The sequence below is a fragment of the Nestor notabilis genome, unplaced genomic scaffold, assembly GCF_000696875.1.
Source record: "Nestor notabilis isolate BGI_N333 unplaced genomic scaffold, ASM69687v1 scaffold60, whole genome shotgun sequence".
NCBI lineage: Eukaryota > Metazoa > Chordata > Aves > Psittaciformes > Psittacidae > Nestor > Nestor notabilis.
The window spans coordinates 15,694-34,693 of record NW_009912231.1 but is presented as its reverse complement, the minus strand read 5'-3'; the positions used below and the strand labels follow the sequence as shown (position 1 = coordinate 34,693).

At 42.4% G+C, this 19,000-nt stretch overlaps 1 protein-coding gene across 1 annotated transcript in view; it reads right to left on the bottom strand.

The window, feature by feature from the left end:
- Positions 1-3,375: 3,375 nt before the first annotated feature.
- PIAS2 (protein inhibitor of activated STAT, 2) overlaps positions 3,376-19,000 on the bottom strand; it is a 20,469-nt gene continuing 4,844 nt past the window's right edge. The window contains exons 5-13 of the mRNA XM_010018292.1: positions 15,395-15,529; positions 12,440-12,545; positions 11,790-11,863; positions 10,491-10,651; positions 9,761-9,894; positions 9,150-9,321; positions 6,830-6,969; positions 4,982-5,019; positions 3,376-3,546 (exon numbers count right to left, since the gene is read on the bottom strand). Of these exons, the coding sequence (XP_010016594.1) occupies positions 3,376-3,546; positions 4,982-5,019; positions 6,830-6,969; positions 9,150-9,321; positions 9,761-9,894; positions 10,491-10,651; positions 11,790-11,863; positions 12,440-12,545; positions 15,395-15,529 (1,131 nt within the window). The remainder of the gene's footprint in view (positions 3,547-4,981; positions 5,020-6,829; positions 6,970-9,149; positions 9,322-9,760; positions 9,895-10,490; positions 10,652-11,789; positions 11,864-12,439; positions 12,546-15,394; positions 15,530-19,000) is intronic.

Genomic DNA, 19,000 nt, shown 5'->3' with positions numbered 1-19,000 from the left:
CTGTTCTATGACATTACAGTCATCTCATAAGGTTTACTTTCCTTCTGCAGCTGGTTTGCAGTAACAGATACTTCTGTAGTGGAAAGAGAGATAAGAAGTCACTGAACCTTTAAGATTTTCCTCCAGTTCAGAGTTCTCAGATTGACACCCTGGTGCACTTTAGACCAAAGCCTCATCTAGCTACAATGGACAGGTTTGCTCAGAACGAGGCTAATTGGGCATAGGCCTCGATTAAGTTGCAACCCCCAGTCCCCTGTGTAAATTCTTTGTTGTGACATGGTTGCACTACAGTACTCCAACCCTTGATACAACCTCAAGTGAATAAAAGGATTTAGGGCTACACAAGCCTTGTAATCACCTATTGCATGTACATCAGCACTGCAGCTAAACAGCATTGTCTACCTCAACATCTTGCACCACAGCCTAGAACAGGATAGCACTCTCCTAAATGGGCAAGGCTCAAATGGCTGGAGCTCGCATTTGACATTGCTGTCATAGAATCATAGAATGGTTTGGGTTGGAAAGGACCTTAAGATCATCTAGTTCCAACCCCCCTGCCATGGGCAGGGACACCTCGCACCAAACCATGTCACCCAAGGCTCCTGGCCTTGAACACTGCCAGCAATGGAGCATTCACAACTCCCTGGGCCAACCTATTCCAGTGCCTCACCAGCCTCACTGTGAAGAACTTCTTCCTTATATCTAACCTAAACTTCCCCTGTTTAAGTTTAAAGCCATTACCCCTTGTCCTACCACTACAGTCCCTAATGAAGAGTCCTCCCCAGCATCCTTGTAGGCCCCCTTCAGATACTGGAAGGCTGCTATAAGGCCTCCACACAGTCTTCTCTTCTCCAGGCTGAACAGCCCCAACTTTCTCAGCCTGTCTTCATTCGGGAGGTGCTCCAGCCCCTGATCATCCTCATGGCCCTCCTCTGGCAGCTCCATGTCCTTTTTATGTTGAGGACACCAGAACTGGACACAATACTCCAAGTGAGGTCTCACAAGAGCAGAGTAGAGGGGCAGGATCACCTCCTTTGACCTGCTGGTCACGCTTTTTTTGATGCAGCCCAGGACACGGTTGGTTTCTGGGCTCAAGCGCACACTGAAGCTGGCTCATGTCAAGGTTCTCATCAACCACCACCACCCCCCCCACCAAAGTCCTCCGCAGGGCACTAGGTTTTAAAAAAATGTAGCTGCAAAGCTCCCACCCAAATCATCCAGAGAACACCCTGCCTCAGCCCTGAGAATTACTACACAGGACATAATAATTAACAACATTCCAGCCCTATTTTACAACACCCATGGGCTACAGCACATATCCTAAAAATGGCACTTGCCCTTACTGAGCAGTTGAATGCTTAAGTTGGACATCAGGAGCACAAATGGCATCTTCTGCAGTAGAAACCAGTCTGAAATGCATTACTCGGAATAAATGTGGACCTCTTTCCATACTTTCATAGCTCAAGTCACTGTGCAACTGGGATGCAGAAAGCACTGATACGCCACAGACCATTAGCAGGAAAAGAAAAAGTCATGAGCAGTATGGCTTTATTGGAAACAAATCATGCTAAAAACTGATTCGTAACAGGTACAAAAAAATTCAGCAGATAAGGAAAGAATCAAAACCAGAGGCAATATTAAAAATCAACCTATCAACTGAAAATTGCTGTGAAAGATCATAGGAAAAAAAAAAAAATCAAGGCAATGACACTGTTACAGGCAGGAGCACAGGGCAGACAGTTACAATACATCCTGCTTCAGTATTTCTTATCCATGTACTTCGTTCAGATACTGGAACAGTAACAGAAGGTAAAAAGCACCAGACATCCAACCAAAGAAATAACAGGAACACAAAATTACGTAAAAGTGAAAGCTGGCCATTACAGAAGGAATAATCTCAAATACGATTACTCAGCAGAAACACAACACTTGGAAAAGCTGCTATGTCAGCCTACACAAACAATACTACTATTCCAGCTCTATGAACACAACTTGGTTTTCCTGGTCTGTAACCTCTTCCACATACAGCACTGCTGAGGTTATCCTGGGAGGCGCATGGGGAGACACACAGTGAAGCAGCAGATTTGCAGAGGAGTAAAACAGGAGGAAGGTACTCTCATTGAATTATAAAAGCCATGATTAGGAGGCTGCGTGAAGTGGGAAAAAGTGGCATTGAGCCATAAACACATAGTTTCAGTCAGGTGGGAATATTGTGCATCTATGAACAGTTTTTATCTTCCTAAAAGCCAAGCCTCCACTGTGGCAAGCAAGAGTGTGGTGCTCCCAAACAGCATACAGCAGTTACTGCAGTGCCAGAAGCCATGAGCAGGAGGTCCTAGAAAATATTCCTGCACTGTATAAAGTAATTCCTGTTTTGTCTCCTTACAGGTGCCATAGGAAGTGTGCACTTCCTTTGGTCATCTAGTGTGGGGCAGCAACTTCAGAGAGGGCCACCGAAGACCTCAATCTAAATTTGAGTTTAAAGGCGCTTTTTTTTTTTTTTTTTTTTTTTTACTATCACCTCTTAAATTTATCAAGCCAGAAATTCAACTATAGCTCAGTGGTGCATAGTTTGGAGGCTTTGGTGGTAGGGAGGTGGCCCAGTTCTGACAATGCAGTGCAGAGGTGGCATAAAGCAGAGTTTGCATAGATAGTCTATCCCCTCTCCAGCCCAAAGAACAGTACAAGAAGAAGCCACAGCTTAGGATTTTTGTTGCATTTATGAAAAACATGAAATCAGGAGGAAGAAAGGAGAAACAAAGAAATTTCATTTACAGAGGCTTCCCCTATATCCCCAAGTTAAGGGGGAAGCCAGGAACAAGAGACATACAGCCCAAGGCATGGCTATTTCACAGAGCTTCATTGTCTGAAATTAAGTTTATTACAGGTCCCAATGAAAATACTAAAAATTCACTAAGACATACACTTCTGCACCTAATCCAGGTCATCATGGTTGTTACAGAGTGGTTAAGTGCCTTTTCATATATTAAAAAAAAAAAGTTTGTTTTTACATTATTGCTGCATTTTACAACAAAACTGAAAAACATTTGTGAAATCCACCCTGCAACAAATCATCAGTTTCCCCAGAACAAGCCAAAAGCATAAAAGCATGATCAGAAGGTACTTTTTCTACACCAGCTATTCAATGAGCAACAGAAAGACTAAAAACAAAAAAATAAGATCTATCACTTATGTTCCTAATGTAGATGAATTTACTCCATTCCCCAGAAGGCAAATCCTTTCAATAAATATCAGAGTTAACTTGTGAGGTGCTGAAGTTCCAGAGAGAGAGAGAGAGAAAGAGAGAAAGAGAAAGGGAGAGAGAGCAGCAGCTCTGTGCAATGCATCCCGCAGTCCAGTGTGCTGCCCCTTGCCTCAATCCAGCGAGATGATGTCGGGAGCACTTGTTATCACTCCTGCCTCGCTCCTGCTGGAGGAGCTAACATGCGTGCTGCCCTCGTGGTGACTGGTCGATGTGATGATGCTGCCAGGCGTGCTGCTTGTTAAGGTTGAGGAGAGACTATCCAAAAACATAGGAGGACAGTACTGCTTGAAACAAACAATGAAGAATGAGGAGACTAACTGCACAAGGGAAATGTATGCTTTAAAGATACATCTTCCCTACAACAGGCACAAAATGCATTACTTGTTAACACATGCGCAGCAAGAACCAGAGTTCTGCAAAACCAGCAAGTGAGCAAGCAGAGACGGTGGCCATGAGCCTTCTCCCTCTTCCTCCCCTTTTTGGTTTTCCCTTACTAGCTGGTTAGCTTGTGCACTTACTAGCATGTTAACAAACATTACCACATCCACAAGAAAAAAGCCTATTATTTGGAAAGTGTTCACTGCCCACAGCTACCAGGCACAACCACCTGTGCCTGCTCCTTTCATTATGAAAGGTAGCAGAGTCCTTTTTGCTACTTCAGTGGAGGTCAGAGTAATTTCCTTCCCTTCAGGGCAGCAGCCGCATTTTCACAGTCCATGCCGTGACAATATGCTGAGGTCTCTAAACATTTTAGTTGTGAAAAATGAACCCTGATCAAGTCTGATTCAGAAATATGACTAAGTTGGTTTAACCTCCCTGAGGTAGAAAACAAGCCTCCTGAAAGCAGAGCTGAACATTCTGAGCACTCAGAAACACAAGGCCACCAGATGTCAAAGAGGAGGGCAGTGTAAGGCACCCCCTGCGTGCACACACACACTTTCTTTGTCACACCTCACTTTCTCTTACCCTGTGGGTTCCAACCATGGGCATATGTATGGAACTGAGCCTGAAAAGTTTGAACTGTCCAAAGTGGACACTTCATGGCAGTGTATCTGCTTCCAGCCTCCCATATGTTACTCCCACTTTTGGCAGTTCAGATCTCAAGGTGAGGCACAGAGCATTACAAGATGCAGTTAAGTGGAAAGAAAAGGAGGAAGTTCAGCCTTTGTTTATAAGGCACCAGAAAGTCAACTCTACAGGAAAGTCCTACTGCTGTTGTCTTCTAAGGACAGAGACAAAGCAGAGGGTCTGCTTCAGATCCAAAGCCAATGAATCGGCTTTAGGTGTCACATAGACAGGTTGTTATAAAAATGCTCAGTCATGTGCCCATCAAATTAATTAAGGTATTTTCTTTAAAACTTCATCTCCTACTACTATCAAAACCAACAATTGATGAAGTGTATCTGCAGGCTCCTTTTAGCCTACAAATGCACAGTAGGCACTAAAAGTACGTGATGGGTATATTCAAATTAGTTTCCACTTTAGAAGGGCAAACTATCAATAAAGAGTTTTGATGTCTGGATTTATCATACTACAGCTATGCAGAATCCTCCTACAATGTGTCCTCATTACCACCTCTTGGGATTGTCCTGGGCTTTGGTTAGGTCTAGGCAAGTGGTCTCAAACATTGTATGGACAGTGACTGTACCCTGAGAGTTACTTGAGCAGTATGCCACAAAAACCAGAAGTTAAACACCCAGCAGTTCAGAAACATACCTGAGAATCTACTGGGATAAGCGAAAGAAAATCCAAACCTAGAAGAAGAGAAGGATAGTAAATGGGTGAGTCTTTTATTCATACATCACAAATTTAAGGAACTTTCTATTTTTTGTGATTGTAGAACAGATTTTCTTACAGAGTTTCTATATGGAATATACCACTGTGACATCACTCTCAACGACTACTTCAGGCAGCAGCAAAACGAGTTATCTAGTACAAAGTGGCTCTTTTTAAGAATGAGAATGACATAATGATGTATTATTCACTGGATATTGCAGAGTGGTTCAATGTGGTTGCTTAGATGGAGGTTGCCATTTGGAGCTGTTGGTTCATAATGCAAGTTTCACTGCATATTGTACCTGACTTGGCCAAACTGGGACATGAAGAGTGTCATCACATTAAGGATGCTGGAATGAAGTAAAGTCACAACATGCACAAGTCCAAAAACAAGCAGCAGGTCTCTCCCTCCACCCATGGGCAGCCAATAAGGAAACATTTCTAATATCATCCCCGTTTTGTGTCTAGACAAATAAAAGGAATGAAGAAGAGGAAACTACAAGTAGTTCAAGGTATATCCTCTAAGAGCAGTGACAACTAGCGTCCATCTTATACACCATTAGCGTGTAAGCATTTAGGGCAAGATGTTTAAAATTACAAAACCAATGAGAAATTACAGCCTTTTTTTTTTGTTTTATTTCTAAATATTGGCCTTGTGTTTGCTATGTCAACAGAAAGACATGGGAAACTTACTCCCTCCCTCTCCCTTCGCCTCCAAATCTGTTCAGGCCAGTGGCATCTCTCCTCCTCTTCTCCATTCGAGAAAGAAATCATAAAGGAGGTTTAAGCTCAGCTGCTTTTACAGAATAGTCAGCTTCTTCTGTTCTTGCACATTTTAGAGCTTCAATTGATAGGGATGGGCAACAGTTCTAGGCTCCCATTCTCTCAGCTAACTCTCCAATTTAGGAAGACAACCAAATTCTTAACAAAGGAGAAGTGGAGGGAGGGAGCAGTAAGGGAACCAAAATGGACAGAGAAACAAGGGGAATGATATCCATCCCATTGCCAAACTGGTGCTGAAAGAAGAGGAAAAAACCCAGAGATGTTGCAGGGGAGAAATGGAGACAGGCAATGGAAAGAGGAGAGGAAAGAACAGGAGGCCAACGTGACACCTGTCACCACAAGTCACCAGTTCCTGGGCTCTGGGTTCATACAGCCGGCAAAGAGAACCCCCAGAGTCCCTTATATACAGTGTTCTTTTCAAGGAGCCAGGATAGAAAACAATCAGTATCCCCACCTTTTGTCTGATATTTAGCAGCAGTGTTGAAGAATACATCATAGGCATTTAGGGTATGTCTAGATAAAGAAAGTCAATAGAGGTCAGCTTACATATTGTAGCTCACCTTAACCTTTTTCATACAGTCTAGACAGAGCACCATTAGAATCAGTTAACAGAACTATCTCTATGTCTAGAATTGGGATGAGTCAGTGCCATCACATGTCTATAACTTAAATAAGCACCTACTCTCCCTTTCATCTACAGCATGTAATAACAGGATGTTTACTCAAAGTCTAACCGAATACAGTGAGAGCGTTTCTGGCTGCTGTTCCACAGCGCCGATTTGTACCCCAGAAGTAATGTTTTTCACATCAATGTTACCAAGTGCACTCTGAAACTGGAAAAAACAGCCTCTACTGGACTGTCTTACACATCACATCACCACAATACTGCATATTGTCTTGTTCCATTAAAGAAAAAAAAAAAACCAGTAAATATTAATCAATTCTCAAATTTCCACCCACCCCACTCAAAACTCAAATTAAACATTATAAATAGCCACCACCTACCTGGCAGATCTGATGAAATATTGGAAATTGGTGGATGATGGAATGGTACTGGATAGTCTGTTAATGAAGGAGGAATAGCAGCAGCATCGACCGTTGTCACACTGGGCACTCTGACCGTAGATGGCTGGTACATGAGCACCCTGTTTTAAACAGCATGGGAAATTACAAACAACCTGGCTGTTAGTTACAGAGGAGAAAGCACACACTCTTACTCACAAGATCACTCTGTGATAACACAGCTATAGTGTGGCTACTCACTACACAGTATTCCACTCTAATTTCCTCTTTCATAACAGTCTTCATAATAACATGACCGTATCTTGGCTCTCAACAGCAGCTGTGACATAAGAGCAAGTTGGCATTAAAACAAAGTACAGTGCTGGAGTCAGGTATAGCAGTCTACCATTCGGACACAGAACTGGGTATCTGTATCTGAGGAGCACCCTTGGAGGGATGTGCAGGTAGCCAGAGCCAGGAGAAGAGTCCTTGTTTCAATTTTTCCCCATGAGTGTTCCTTTGTGCTATCCCACGCCACCAAGGGCATGACTGAGCATTATTCAGCCCCTGGAGCACAGAGTTAAAACACAAAACCCACCTTTACTCAGAGCCTAAGCCCAAAATAAGTTCAGCTCTCCAGGAGCATGCAACCAGTTAAAACCCTTCTGCATCCCCACCTTCAGCCCGATTACTTTGCAGCACTGTTAATGTTGACACAACAGGCATTCAGCCATATGCATAAAGTATTTCATAAGCTCCAAGTCAGGTGGAAACACCCAGAGACCCGCTCCTGGCTGCTCCACTCCAGCCAAGAGTGTTACCCACTCATGGGCTCCTCCCCAGACTGCTGCACTGGTACATTTATGCTGTTTCCGATTTCAGAAGCTTGGATTTCAGACCCTCCCTTCTCAAGCACCTCTTACACTTCAGCCTAACGTTGCTTCTGCCTACAGGAAGGCATCCCACAGTTTTGCCAAAACCAGCATTCAGGCAACACTGTTCATGGGAGATAAGCTATTCCCCAAAAGCCTGGCTTTGACTTGGATTTGAAGAAGGAAAACATGCCATTTCCATACCCAAACAGCAAGGAAAATACATAGGTCACAGAGAGACAAGAAAACTCAGTCCTCCTACAATTATGGTTGCAGGTAGCCATCTCAAACACAGGAGCATGGAAGGAAGTCTTGGTGCCTTCTGAAACTTCATTAAGAGATGTATTTGTAGCTATTTTGTTCTTACAAAAGTAAGAAAGTCTTTTGCAGAAGGACTACTCCACAATCCTCACAAAAAGCAGCAGCATGTCAGTATCACTGCTGAAAGTTGTTGATGACGACCAGCTATTTGCTCACCAAAGACCACACATTCCTGCAGACTAGAAACACAGCACACCTGCTCATTACTTCAAGAGCTCGCAAAACAGAAGGGGTTTGGGTTTTATTACTATTATTTTAGTACAAGACATAAGCCACTATGCTGAGAGACACAGACACACACCTCATGCAGGCAGCAACACTAACTACTAAGCCATGACTAGCATCGCCTCACGGAGCGGCAACTGCAGGTGAGCCTAACCACTGCCCCTCTCTCTCTGCAGGTCTCCTGCACCCAAAAGGCCAAGAGCAAGAACATTATGGAAGCCACAAACTAACTGCAGCCAAGTTGCATGGACTGGGACAAGACAGAAGGCAGCACAACAGTAAAGAAGCTGGTTAAACCTGACACTGAAGTTCAGCACAACTACAGAGATGATCAGTTGACAGGGGACTTGAAGTCGTCGGTTGTGCTGAGGTGCAGGATTGACTGATAACCACAGCCAACAGTGTCCATAACATACCAGAGTTTAACAGAGAGATGGAGGAAAAACTTGTCTCAATTCAAAACAGCAAAGCGCCTCCCTTCCAAGACCAACAGGATGGATGACACACGCAACGCAGCCTTGTTTCCTGGGCACCAAAGCAGATTGAAGGGTGTAACAGACAGCAAAAGAAAAGCTTTTAAGATGACACTAACTTAGCAAGAATGCACAAAGCTCCTCCACTTGGCATAATCTGCTTTCTCAGGAGAATCTCTCTTTTCTATGGAGAAATATCCCTGCAAACATAGCAACAGTCAGCGCAAGTCTTTTGTGAGATGTAAAACTATTTAATAGTGTTTCACCTGTACAAAGGTACTGTATCGAGACAGCCTGCTACAAGGAGAGGCCTAGAAATTCTCCTCTGGAAGTGTGGAGCTGGATCCCGAAGAGAGATTACAAGTCCACCTGTCTACACATCAGTTTATCTGAGACATTACAGAATAACAACTAACTTTAAAATTGACAAACCCTTTGGTTGGGCTTCCTTGTGTTTCAGACATAAAAATGCACTTCCTTTTGGCAGGAGGATCTTCCTCTTCGTCAGAAGAGCTTTCTACTGTCAAGTCAATAACGTCAACTTTCTTCTTGTTTGCCTCACTGGCCACTGTCACAGAACACGGTTTGCTAACAACGCTGGAACCTAAATGAGAAAATAAAGTATCACTGTTGTTTTAAAGGCTGTTGACATCAGCAGTTTCTACCTGCAATAGACCAGGAACTCAAATCCTGTTTTAGCTCATCTTCCTGGCCACTACAGAGAATGCTATGGCCCAGGAACTGTTTGATCAGTATTCTGTATCATGCTGAGATTATGAAAGCACAAACTGTAGTCTTCCTTTATCAGTGTAAGGACCTTAAATAAAAGCAACCTTCCATTCTCTTAACAGCTATTATGAAGAGAAAAGATGCAAAAGGCACATTTTTAGAGAAACAACTCTTTCTTTTTGGTTTCAATGGCAGGAAGTTTAGAAGTTTTAAGCCCTCCACAGAAGAAAACACCAATATCCACACAAATTATCCAGGATGCAATTAAGTCTCCAGGACTTTTGTTAGCACGTACAGTCACCAGATGTACGTACTTTCTATTTTGGTGCACTGTGGACTTGAGACTTTCACAGCCTCTTTCTTTGGCCTCATGGGGCACCAAGAGCCATCTTCCTGGAATTTAATCTCATCCACATCTGAACATTCATTAAGGATTTCCATGAAGAGCCTGAAAAATAAAGGTGGATGGTTTCATTTTTGACTCCAGTTGAGTTTTTTATTATAAGTGAAAAGGAGACACAGTTGAAAAGCTAATTACGATCACACCTTCAACCCACTGCATGTACTTTCTCCCTAGTTAATCTTACCTGAAAGCCTGTAATTACAGCTGTCACAGACAAAGCCTAAACGAGCAACCTGACCTGCCCATATTCCACTCCAACATTACTGCAATTCACGGAATTCATACAAAAGCAGAAATCATCATTCTGTGAATCAAGTTTGACACTTGTTTGAGTTTAAATTAAAACTTAAAGTTAATAGCTTCAGAGTAATGGTTATGTAAAAGGGAGACCAATCCTTAGATGTTTCTCCAGAAGAAATACACTGAGGATCAGGAGTTTGATGATGCAGTCTGGAAACAAACTTCTGTAGTTTGTTACATGGGAACAGAAACATAGCTTAATGATCCCTCCCAGACTAATGTATTTTGATGAAAAAAAAAAAAAATGGTATGAGATGGCTAAACCTCACAAAAGTAGCTATCAAGTACAGAATAAAAAAAAAAAAAAAGCAACTGTGTAATCTGCAAACCCAATCTCTTACCCATCTAAGATCAAGCTCTCATAGGCTGCCTTTTTATCACAGACAGGGCAGATCCAGGTGGGCTTCTTCTCATTCATTTGAAGATAAAGAGCAGCATCAAAACATTGCAGGTGAGTGCAAGTAACAGCCCGGCATGGGATTGTCAGTCTCATTTTTCCCAGCTGCAGGAGAGGCATGTCAAGAGTGTCAGAACAGATGGCACTGAAGTAGGTTTGGATGGCTAATGAAGTCAGAGGCATACAATCACAAAATAATTTGAGTTGGAAGGGACCTTCATCGGCCATCTAGTCCAACACGCCTGCAATAAGCAGGGACACCTTTCACTGGAGCAGGTTGCTCCAAGCCCCTGTGTCCAACCTGGCCTTGAACACTGCCAGGGATGGGGCAGCCACAGCTTCTCTGGGCACCCTCATTGTAAAGAATTTTTTCCTCACATCCTGCCTGAATCTCCCCTTTTCTACTTCAAAACCACTCCCCCATATCCTGTCACAGCACGCACTGCTAAAAAGTCTCTCCCCATCTTTCTTATAGGCCCCTTATATAAGCAGTCAGTGAAGTAATTGTCTCTACAGAGACACCCAGTGCTAAGGATGCTGCAGGCAAGTTCACCCTTTACTGTTCTTAAAGAACTAAAGCCATCCTCAAAGTCTCCACTGAACTGAAAACAGTCAGAAACATTTCTAATGGATCTCTAATAACCAATGACCTTCCAATAACCAATGTGAATAAAAACTGAATCCTGGAAATAAAAAGAGCTACCAAAGTTCCCACTTCTGCCATTTTTTAGTCAAGTATTTCAAGGGGGTTTTTGAGCTTCAGTTACATTAGAATGGCATAATACCCATTTTAATATTTAGCTTAACAGACCAGTCACAAGCACAAGGTCAGTTATTACCTGGGAAGAGAAACCACAATGCAGCATTACCTGTTACACAGTGATCAATTTTGTTTGTTACAGCAGCTGGCAGTACATCCAATACCACCATGATGAGGATATCAGAAGTTTTATCTATCACCAAATCCTTTAATTATTCTGTCCCCCTGCCCAATTAGTCTCAACACCTCAATATGCAAAATTACTCCTTCTAAAGGCCTCATTACACACGAGAGGCAACTTGATTCTGACTGCATTACACCAGAGGCATTCACAGTTGTTTGAACACTGATACAATCAGGTGCTTGTAGATGCACTCTTGTCCACACTGTTCTATATTAATGAATCAGTATTAAACAAAGTGGGGCTGCTTTTAGAAAGATGAAAATGCAGATCTGCACATGGTAACTTCCAGCCATACTTACAGGACACATCAGAGACACACGCAGACTGGTGGTGGCAATCTCACTATCAGGATCCGCAGTTAGTTTTTCTTTAACTATTAAAGAAGTTACAACACAGACATCATTATTTAGAATGCTAATCTTGATTTGCCAGTACTTGTACTTTATTTCCAGCTATCTAAAAAAATTAAGCATCTAGAAAACTAGTTCATAGCAATATCAAACTACCAATAGTTTTGCTACTCATAAGCAACTGGCAAACACTGTTCATTGCAAGATTGTTTGATGTGCAGCAGATGCATTAACAGCTACAACGGTTAGTAGAACAAACTCAGTCCAGCATGCAAGAAGATGAATAAAACAATCATCAGTGAGTGAGGGACAGCCAGCATAACATGCAAGTGAAGCGAGTGCCTGCACCTCACAGCCCTGGCCAGGAAGGGCTGGTCATGGAATTCACATAACATTTTGGACAGGATCTTTAGACGTGTTCCCAACCAGCACAGGGACCCTCTGTGAAAACGTGCACAATGCCCGAGTGATAGCAAAGGGAACTTTGATACTCTGTGCATGGACTTCTTTCAGAATGCTGCAAATCCCCTAAGGATTAACAGTTAAAGAGTCACCAGCCACGCTCAGGAAATACAGACAGGCAAATCAGTGTGACTTACTTAGTGCTCTGGAATGATCAGGGTTCCTTATGCCTTTCATTTTTAATCTCTGCAAAAGCATTGCTGAAGTGAGCTGACGGACAAGATACACAGACATGGAGTAATTCTACAAAGAGAGTGATGAAAGATTAAATATTGGTTTCATACAGTACTTTCACCATGACAACAGATCACCGTTTACACTAGTAGCTACAATAAAAACAAAATCTTGCATGTTTTCGGCTTCACAGTTATGAGAGCCTTAAGGGACGACTTCAGCACTGTGAAAGAGTCCAATACTCTGCCAGAACTCTCCTGCCAATCCAGTCTGGGCTCTTTTCTTGGGAAGATGATTTAGAGCAGAGCACACCTGCCCATGCATGCAGCCTTTGAGAACTTCTCACACCTGTCTCCTAAATCCTTCCCTATTCTCAGTGTCAATCTGTTATGGGGAACTCAAAGACAAAAGATGAATGGTCTTTCAGGTACAAACACAACACCTTCGAATGGCATGCAGCTGCACCAACTTCTTTGCACCTGTTCTTTAGCTTGCTCTGCATTGTTAAGTCAAGCCTCATTACTCCATACCCACTCTTCCTAGTCTGGCCATATTCCCTAGCATTCACTCCTCTTCCCTAATTCACACCACTTGCCAGCTTCTTCTGTTCAGTCTCCCTTCGAGGTCACTAGTGAAAACTCTGCAAGTCCCACTGCTGCAGAATAATAATGGTTTCATCAGTATAACACACACAACCTGTGATCTCTTATTATCACCCCCTGCCAGCCACCTTCTTATGGCTCCTATACTGTCTGGGTACTGCACAAGAACACCTACCACCCTACTCCTCCTTTACCACCCACAGGGAAAAAAGCTTAATATGTAGATGAGCCAACAGAGTAACCTAAATGCATGGGAAACCACTAAGAAAAATTAGTATTTTTTTCCCCCCTTAAGGAATGACCATACACTGCACTGTTTGTTGCCCACAGAAAGAACTCTATGAACTCAAGGCTGAACACCTCTGTGGGGTTAATGCCTCCAATGCTCAGAAGCCCTCCACTATCAGACAACAACATGTCCATGAGCCTGCTCCAAACTGTTCCTGGGGGTTTTATTTATGAGAATGAATCATGACAACTGCCTTGTCAATTCTAAAGAGCAGAGCACCAACACCACAAAGAACTCATACTACCTCTGAGGGCAAGGGGAGATGTAGGGACAACCTCCAATTCATCTCCTTTCATGACAGTATGTTTTGGCAGACACAGGGGAGAAAGAAAGCAGGGATGAGCAGGACAGGCCAAGACCACACACAATGCTGCTGTCATTTCTAGATCCTTGTGCTTTATGACTGGAAAGCAATAGCAGAGATCTTTCCCTCCACCTCTGAGAAACAAAACCTTTGCTGTCAGCACTGCCCTTCACTTGTTTTCTGAACATTAACCTTCTCTCCAGTTTCTTTTTTAAATTGTATTTAGTGTATAAAAGCTTATACTGGAATCTCACTTTGAAATGTGGGGCGTCTCCAGTGTACAGGCTTTGATTACGAAGAGTAAGTAGTAAGCTGCTTTTATAACTGAATGCAGAAGAAGGATTTACACAGCTAGTCACAGACAGAGCAGTAAGTAGTTCTTGACTTACCAACAGCTGAAATGGCTGCTGCAATTGCTATCTAAACCTAGGCAGAATTCAGAAATTCCTCACACTCTTTGTTCCTTTCCTTACTAAATCCACAGGGGGATTTCTAAACAGCCACACAGCCATTTTGAAGGCTAATCTCTTTTCAATTATGATTAATGACTGCAAGCACCAGAAATCAACAGGTATGTTTCAGTCACCATCCTCTTGATGTCCTGCCACCTCAAGTCTAGCATGCCTACCCCCACTGCAGCTTTCCATGTAGTTTAGAACTGAATTATGAAGAGGCTTCATTTTTAATTTTTTCCCCCAGCTTTGCACCCCTCCCTACACTGAGTCACTTCTCCCTCAGGTCACCCAAACTTCCAGAATACTCTTCATTGGAAAGAACACACATGATGTATGGTCATTCTTTAAGGAACACACTGCTCAAACATCCTGCTTTACAAACACACACCTGCACAAGAAGGGTCCAACCAAGCATGTCTGAGATCCATCAAGCCCAGAAACAGCTTGGAACCTCCCCAGGAAACCCTTCCCAGCAACTCGCCTGTAAATTCCACCCCTTTTTTGGTATATTTGCAAGTTCAATTTTAAATTGACCCATAGAGAAACCACTTCCATGTGAAAAAAGATTAAAAAAAAAAAAAAAAAGGAAACTTAGAAGAACAGAGATGGAAATATCCATTGAGCAGTTCTTCCTATGAAATAAAAATTGCTTCAGTGAAACTACTTAGTATTACTTGGTTAGAAAACACAAAACCCTCAAAAGCAAATGCATGTTTCCATCCTCATGGCCTTGGCACATCTGGTCAGTATAAAAAGCCTTCTTTGACTTTTTAATGGATAGATATTGAGAAACATGCCTTAGAATATAGAATCACAGACTGGTTTGCATTGGAAGGGACCTTAAAGCTCATTTAGTTCCAATCCCTTAGACCAAGTCGTTCAAAGCCATTTTTCACACTGTCAGGCTACAAGGAGGAAAGTAGGTTTTCCTTTTGTTATTTTGTCATGTCTTAACTGTTTTGTACTATTTATGCCACAAAAAGTTTCAGGTAGTTTTGACACACATTTCAGACAATCCCTAACAGGTGGCTTTCTAATGTGTATTCCATAAGGAGGTCGTTGCCACGTGTATGTGAATCATATATATTACTGTAAATTACCATACTTCTAGAGCAAATCTTTCCTGGCACTTACAGTTAAGTTCAGCTACCTAATACAAAGCACTTGCTGGTATACACCTGGCCAACAACATCAAGTATTTTTTCTCCCCTGTTGCCTGATGAGGTTATCTAGACAACTTCCCACATCCTACAGATCATACAGTTCACCTTTCCAATTTCAGAAGCCCAGGAAATGGAAATCTGGTTTGGCACAGCTGAAGACAGCCTAACTAGAGATGTTATGTTCAAGGGACGCCCAGGTCGCTTCTGTTCAATCCCATTTTTTGGCGGTGGAGCATACCCCTGTGGGAAGAAAAGGACAGACAATAAAAGTTACCAAGTTTCCCCAGTGTACTCTGAAACCTGATGATACAGGCTTGTCAGTTTTAAACAGATCTATGGGAAGCAGGTAAACCTAGAGGCTCTCTAGGCTGGAAACGAAATTCAACACTTAGTCTGAGAAATACCAGCCTTTGAAGTCTTAATACCACAAGTCAACCACAATTTTAAAGCATTGTTCCATTTTAAAGTGGTTTTACAGAACTGCTAAGAAGGTGGAAGAGAATGCAATTTAAGGCCAGGTAAGTTCACTGGAAGACTAAAATGTAATATTGTTGCTTTCTGTCCTTTTTTCTCCCACCCCACTGAAAGAAGAGAACATCACAAGGACACAGCCTTGGTGACAAATATAGCAAGTAATGAGGAGTTAAATTGCTGTTTCAGACCTAGAAAACACTTCAATGATTTGACTTAAGAAACAAAGTCTTCTTCCAAGAGCTCCACATTTCCTCAGTGTATGCTTTGCTCTGCATGAACTGCAGCCAGGTCCAGCAGCAATAGGTTGTACTCTGCTAAGGCCACTGAAGAAGGGCTGTACACAGAGTATCAGCTCTAAGAGACAAAAGGCTTTGCTGTTGTCTGCAGGAACCAAATAAACTAGATAATGTTTGCTCAGCTTTGATGATGAATTTAAGAACCTGGAAGACTTCTCTGTAGTTTTATTTCCTATATGATGTTTGCAAATCAAATAACAGAATAGAATCATAGAATACCAGGTTGCAAGGGACCCTCAAGAAGCAGGAGCCAGCCAGTTCCCTTTTGCTCCTAGGCAAGTGCACACTCTCCAGCATATCACAAGCAGGAAGTACTGGTGCTTTGTGGAGGAGCACACAGCTTATTCATCTCACCCTGCATCTGTCACTGTGAAAGCAAGCCAGTCTGCAGCAGGAACTCTGGGAATCTGTTCTGAGCTTGCACAGCCAGTTTGCAGTCCACTCTAAAAACCCATCCTGCACCAGAAGGATTCCACCAAAAGATTGCAGTCCTTTCTCTCTGACAGAAGTGACTGCCAGATTTCATTTAGTTCAAGACAAATGTTGCATACAAGAAACCCTCCCAGATGTGATGTGCTGGAAAAAACACATGTATTTCTTTTACCCAAAGAAACATACACAGGCTGGTGCTTAGAAGCACAGAGTTACTCTGGAAGATGCTCAGTCTGAAAATAAACAGAAATAAGCAGCCTCTGTACTCCCTCACCAAGTACACCACAGGATGATCACTGCCTTTAATCCAAGGAGGATGACAATGGTCACAATTTGCAAGGTTTCCAAAGCAGCTCTATTACTAATCCACGTTTCACCTGACAACCAAGGCCTGGCTGTGCCTCCCCATTGCCCTTTACTAATTTCAGGCAGGACTCTTGCTTGTAGTTACGGCACAGGGACATGGAGCTTCTACATGCAGGTCTGCAAGGCCAGAGCAGCAAAGAACAATTGCTGAAGAACCCTCTCTGACATGGTTCTCACGCCAGAAAAGTGACCCAGGAGTTACAAGGAACCTTATCATGTGTGCTTTACTGCAGAGCACAGAGGCAGCAGATGCGTGGGGACTATTGACAATTTCACATTTAAAAGAATGACTGATTTACCATTTCTTTAATCAGACATAACAGCTGCAGCCATTTATAGACTATATATCCCAAATGGTTTGCTGTAGAAGGCCTTTCTCTACTATGGTGACTCTATAATGAGCTCAACTGGACAAACACACCATCCCTGCAATACTTAGGAGATTATTTCCACACATACTACACCAGCCACAATAAACCTGCTGGTCTCCAACCTCAAATTAAGCTGTCCTGTTTTCGAGAGAGCAAGGATGCAAGTTCTCTCACCATTTTTTTCTTTTTTAGAGGCAGATTCTGCTGCATACATGCTTCATTTCAGTCAGGCTTTTGATGTGTTCTTCCACAGAGCAATGACTATGCAATCAGATTCAATCCTGTACTCCTAAAACACTTTAAAACCGTCCCTTCCTAGCTTCCTAGGACTTAAGTAAAGAGCACTTTACCTACCTATCACAACCAGCATCATTTAATCAGACTTCAAATTCTAGCAACTGGCAACATAATCCGGGTCTTTAAGTCTCCCACACTTCTTGTAGAAACCATTAGTCAAAGCAGGTGGAATCTGCTATAATCAATAAAATCAAACAGGAAGCATAACTGCTCTTCTATTTCGCTATTTCCAGCCTGCCCTGGCATATTTGATTCTGTCCTTTGAAAGAGATGTGCAGTGGTCTGTGGAGGTCACCCAAGAAGAAAAGCAATTTACCTTTTTGAACTTGCACATTTTATTTTGCCTACAAAAGAAGTTAGGAGAACCACCTGCTGTAGTGCATTATGTGTAAAATCCTTGTTATTTGCCAAGACACCAGCAGGCAAGGCTCTGCATTTACTACTTTTAAGTCAGAACCAACACTGTAGAAGGAGGAAGCAGACAATTGTAGGAATACAAGAAAATACCGTGTTAACATGGGTTGGCACGACCTGAAGCAGTGCTGGCAGCATGTCACTGAAGTTTCTGGTAAGGATTGCAGCCAACGAGATGACGAAGAATAATATGCAGACACCTGCAGTGGCATGAAATGCTATACCAGGGAACAGTACTTACTCAAGTAAGTACAGAACAGTTACTGTTAAGACAGAACAGTACTTACTTAAGAATTGTGTAAGTTGGCAATTGAGGCTGGCAGCACTGATTAATTACCTAACACCAACACTAGTGAACTGGACAGTCGTGGTCTTTGAGGCTGAGAAGTTACCTTACATTTCCTGCAACAGAAAGGAACTACTACAAGAGGGATCTAGACATTGACCAAACCTACACAAAAATGTTTGCAGGAGCACTCAGACTGAGACTATATTTGTCACTCAGCTCATAATGACGGAGAGGAAAGGAAGTTGCTACAACAACAGTCATTTATTCACTTTCTCACCTAAAGTTTCTCTTGGACAGATTAAAGAATCATCTTAAGATGTGCAAGCACTTACAGGATTTGTATCAAAAGCAAAGCAATAATCCAAGATTACAAACTATTTTTGCTATGACTGACATATGTTACGCATAGAGGGTGTAAACTTTATTAGCAAGACTGAGAATCAGCAGACATTGATGTCCACAAGATAACAGACCCAATTCTTTTTGGTAGATAGCTTAAAGAAAGGAAGACAATCTGCAGGAGGAAGGAGTACCTCAAGTTTATCACAGAGAACATAACTGGTACTTGCAGGAAATACTGATCAGAAAACATTCAGAAGAAATCCTTTTACACACTGATACTTGGAAGAATAGTGATGCAATTGCTAAAGAAGTGGAGGGAAGAGAAGCTACAGAGTCTCATTTAAGCTGAGTAGAGACAAAAAAGTAGTCACGGTTGCATATGTCACAGTACAGGACAACACATCTGACACCAAGAGGGTGACAAACATTC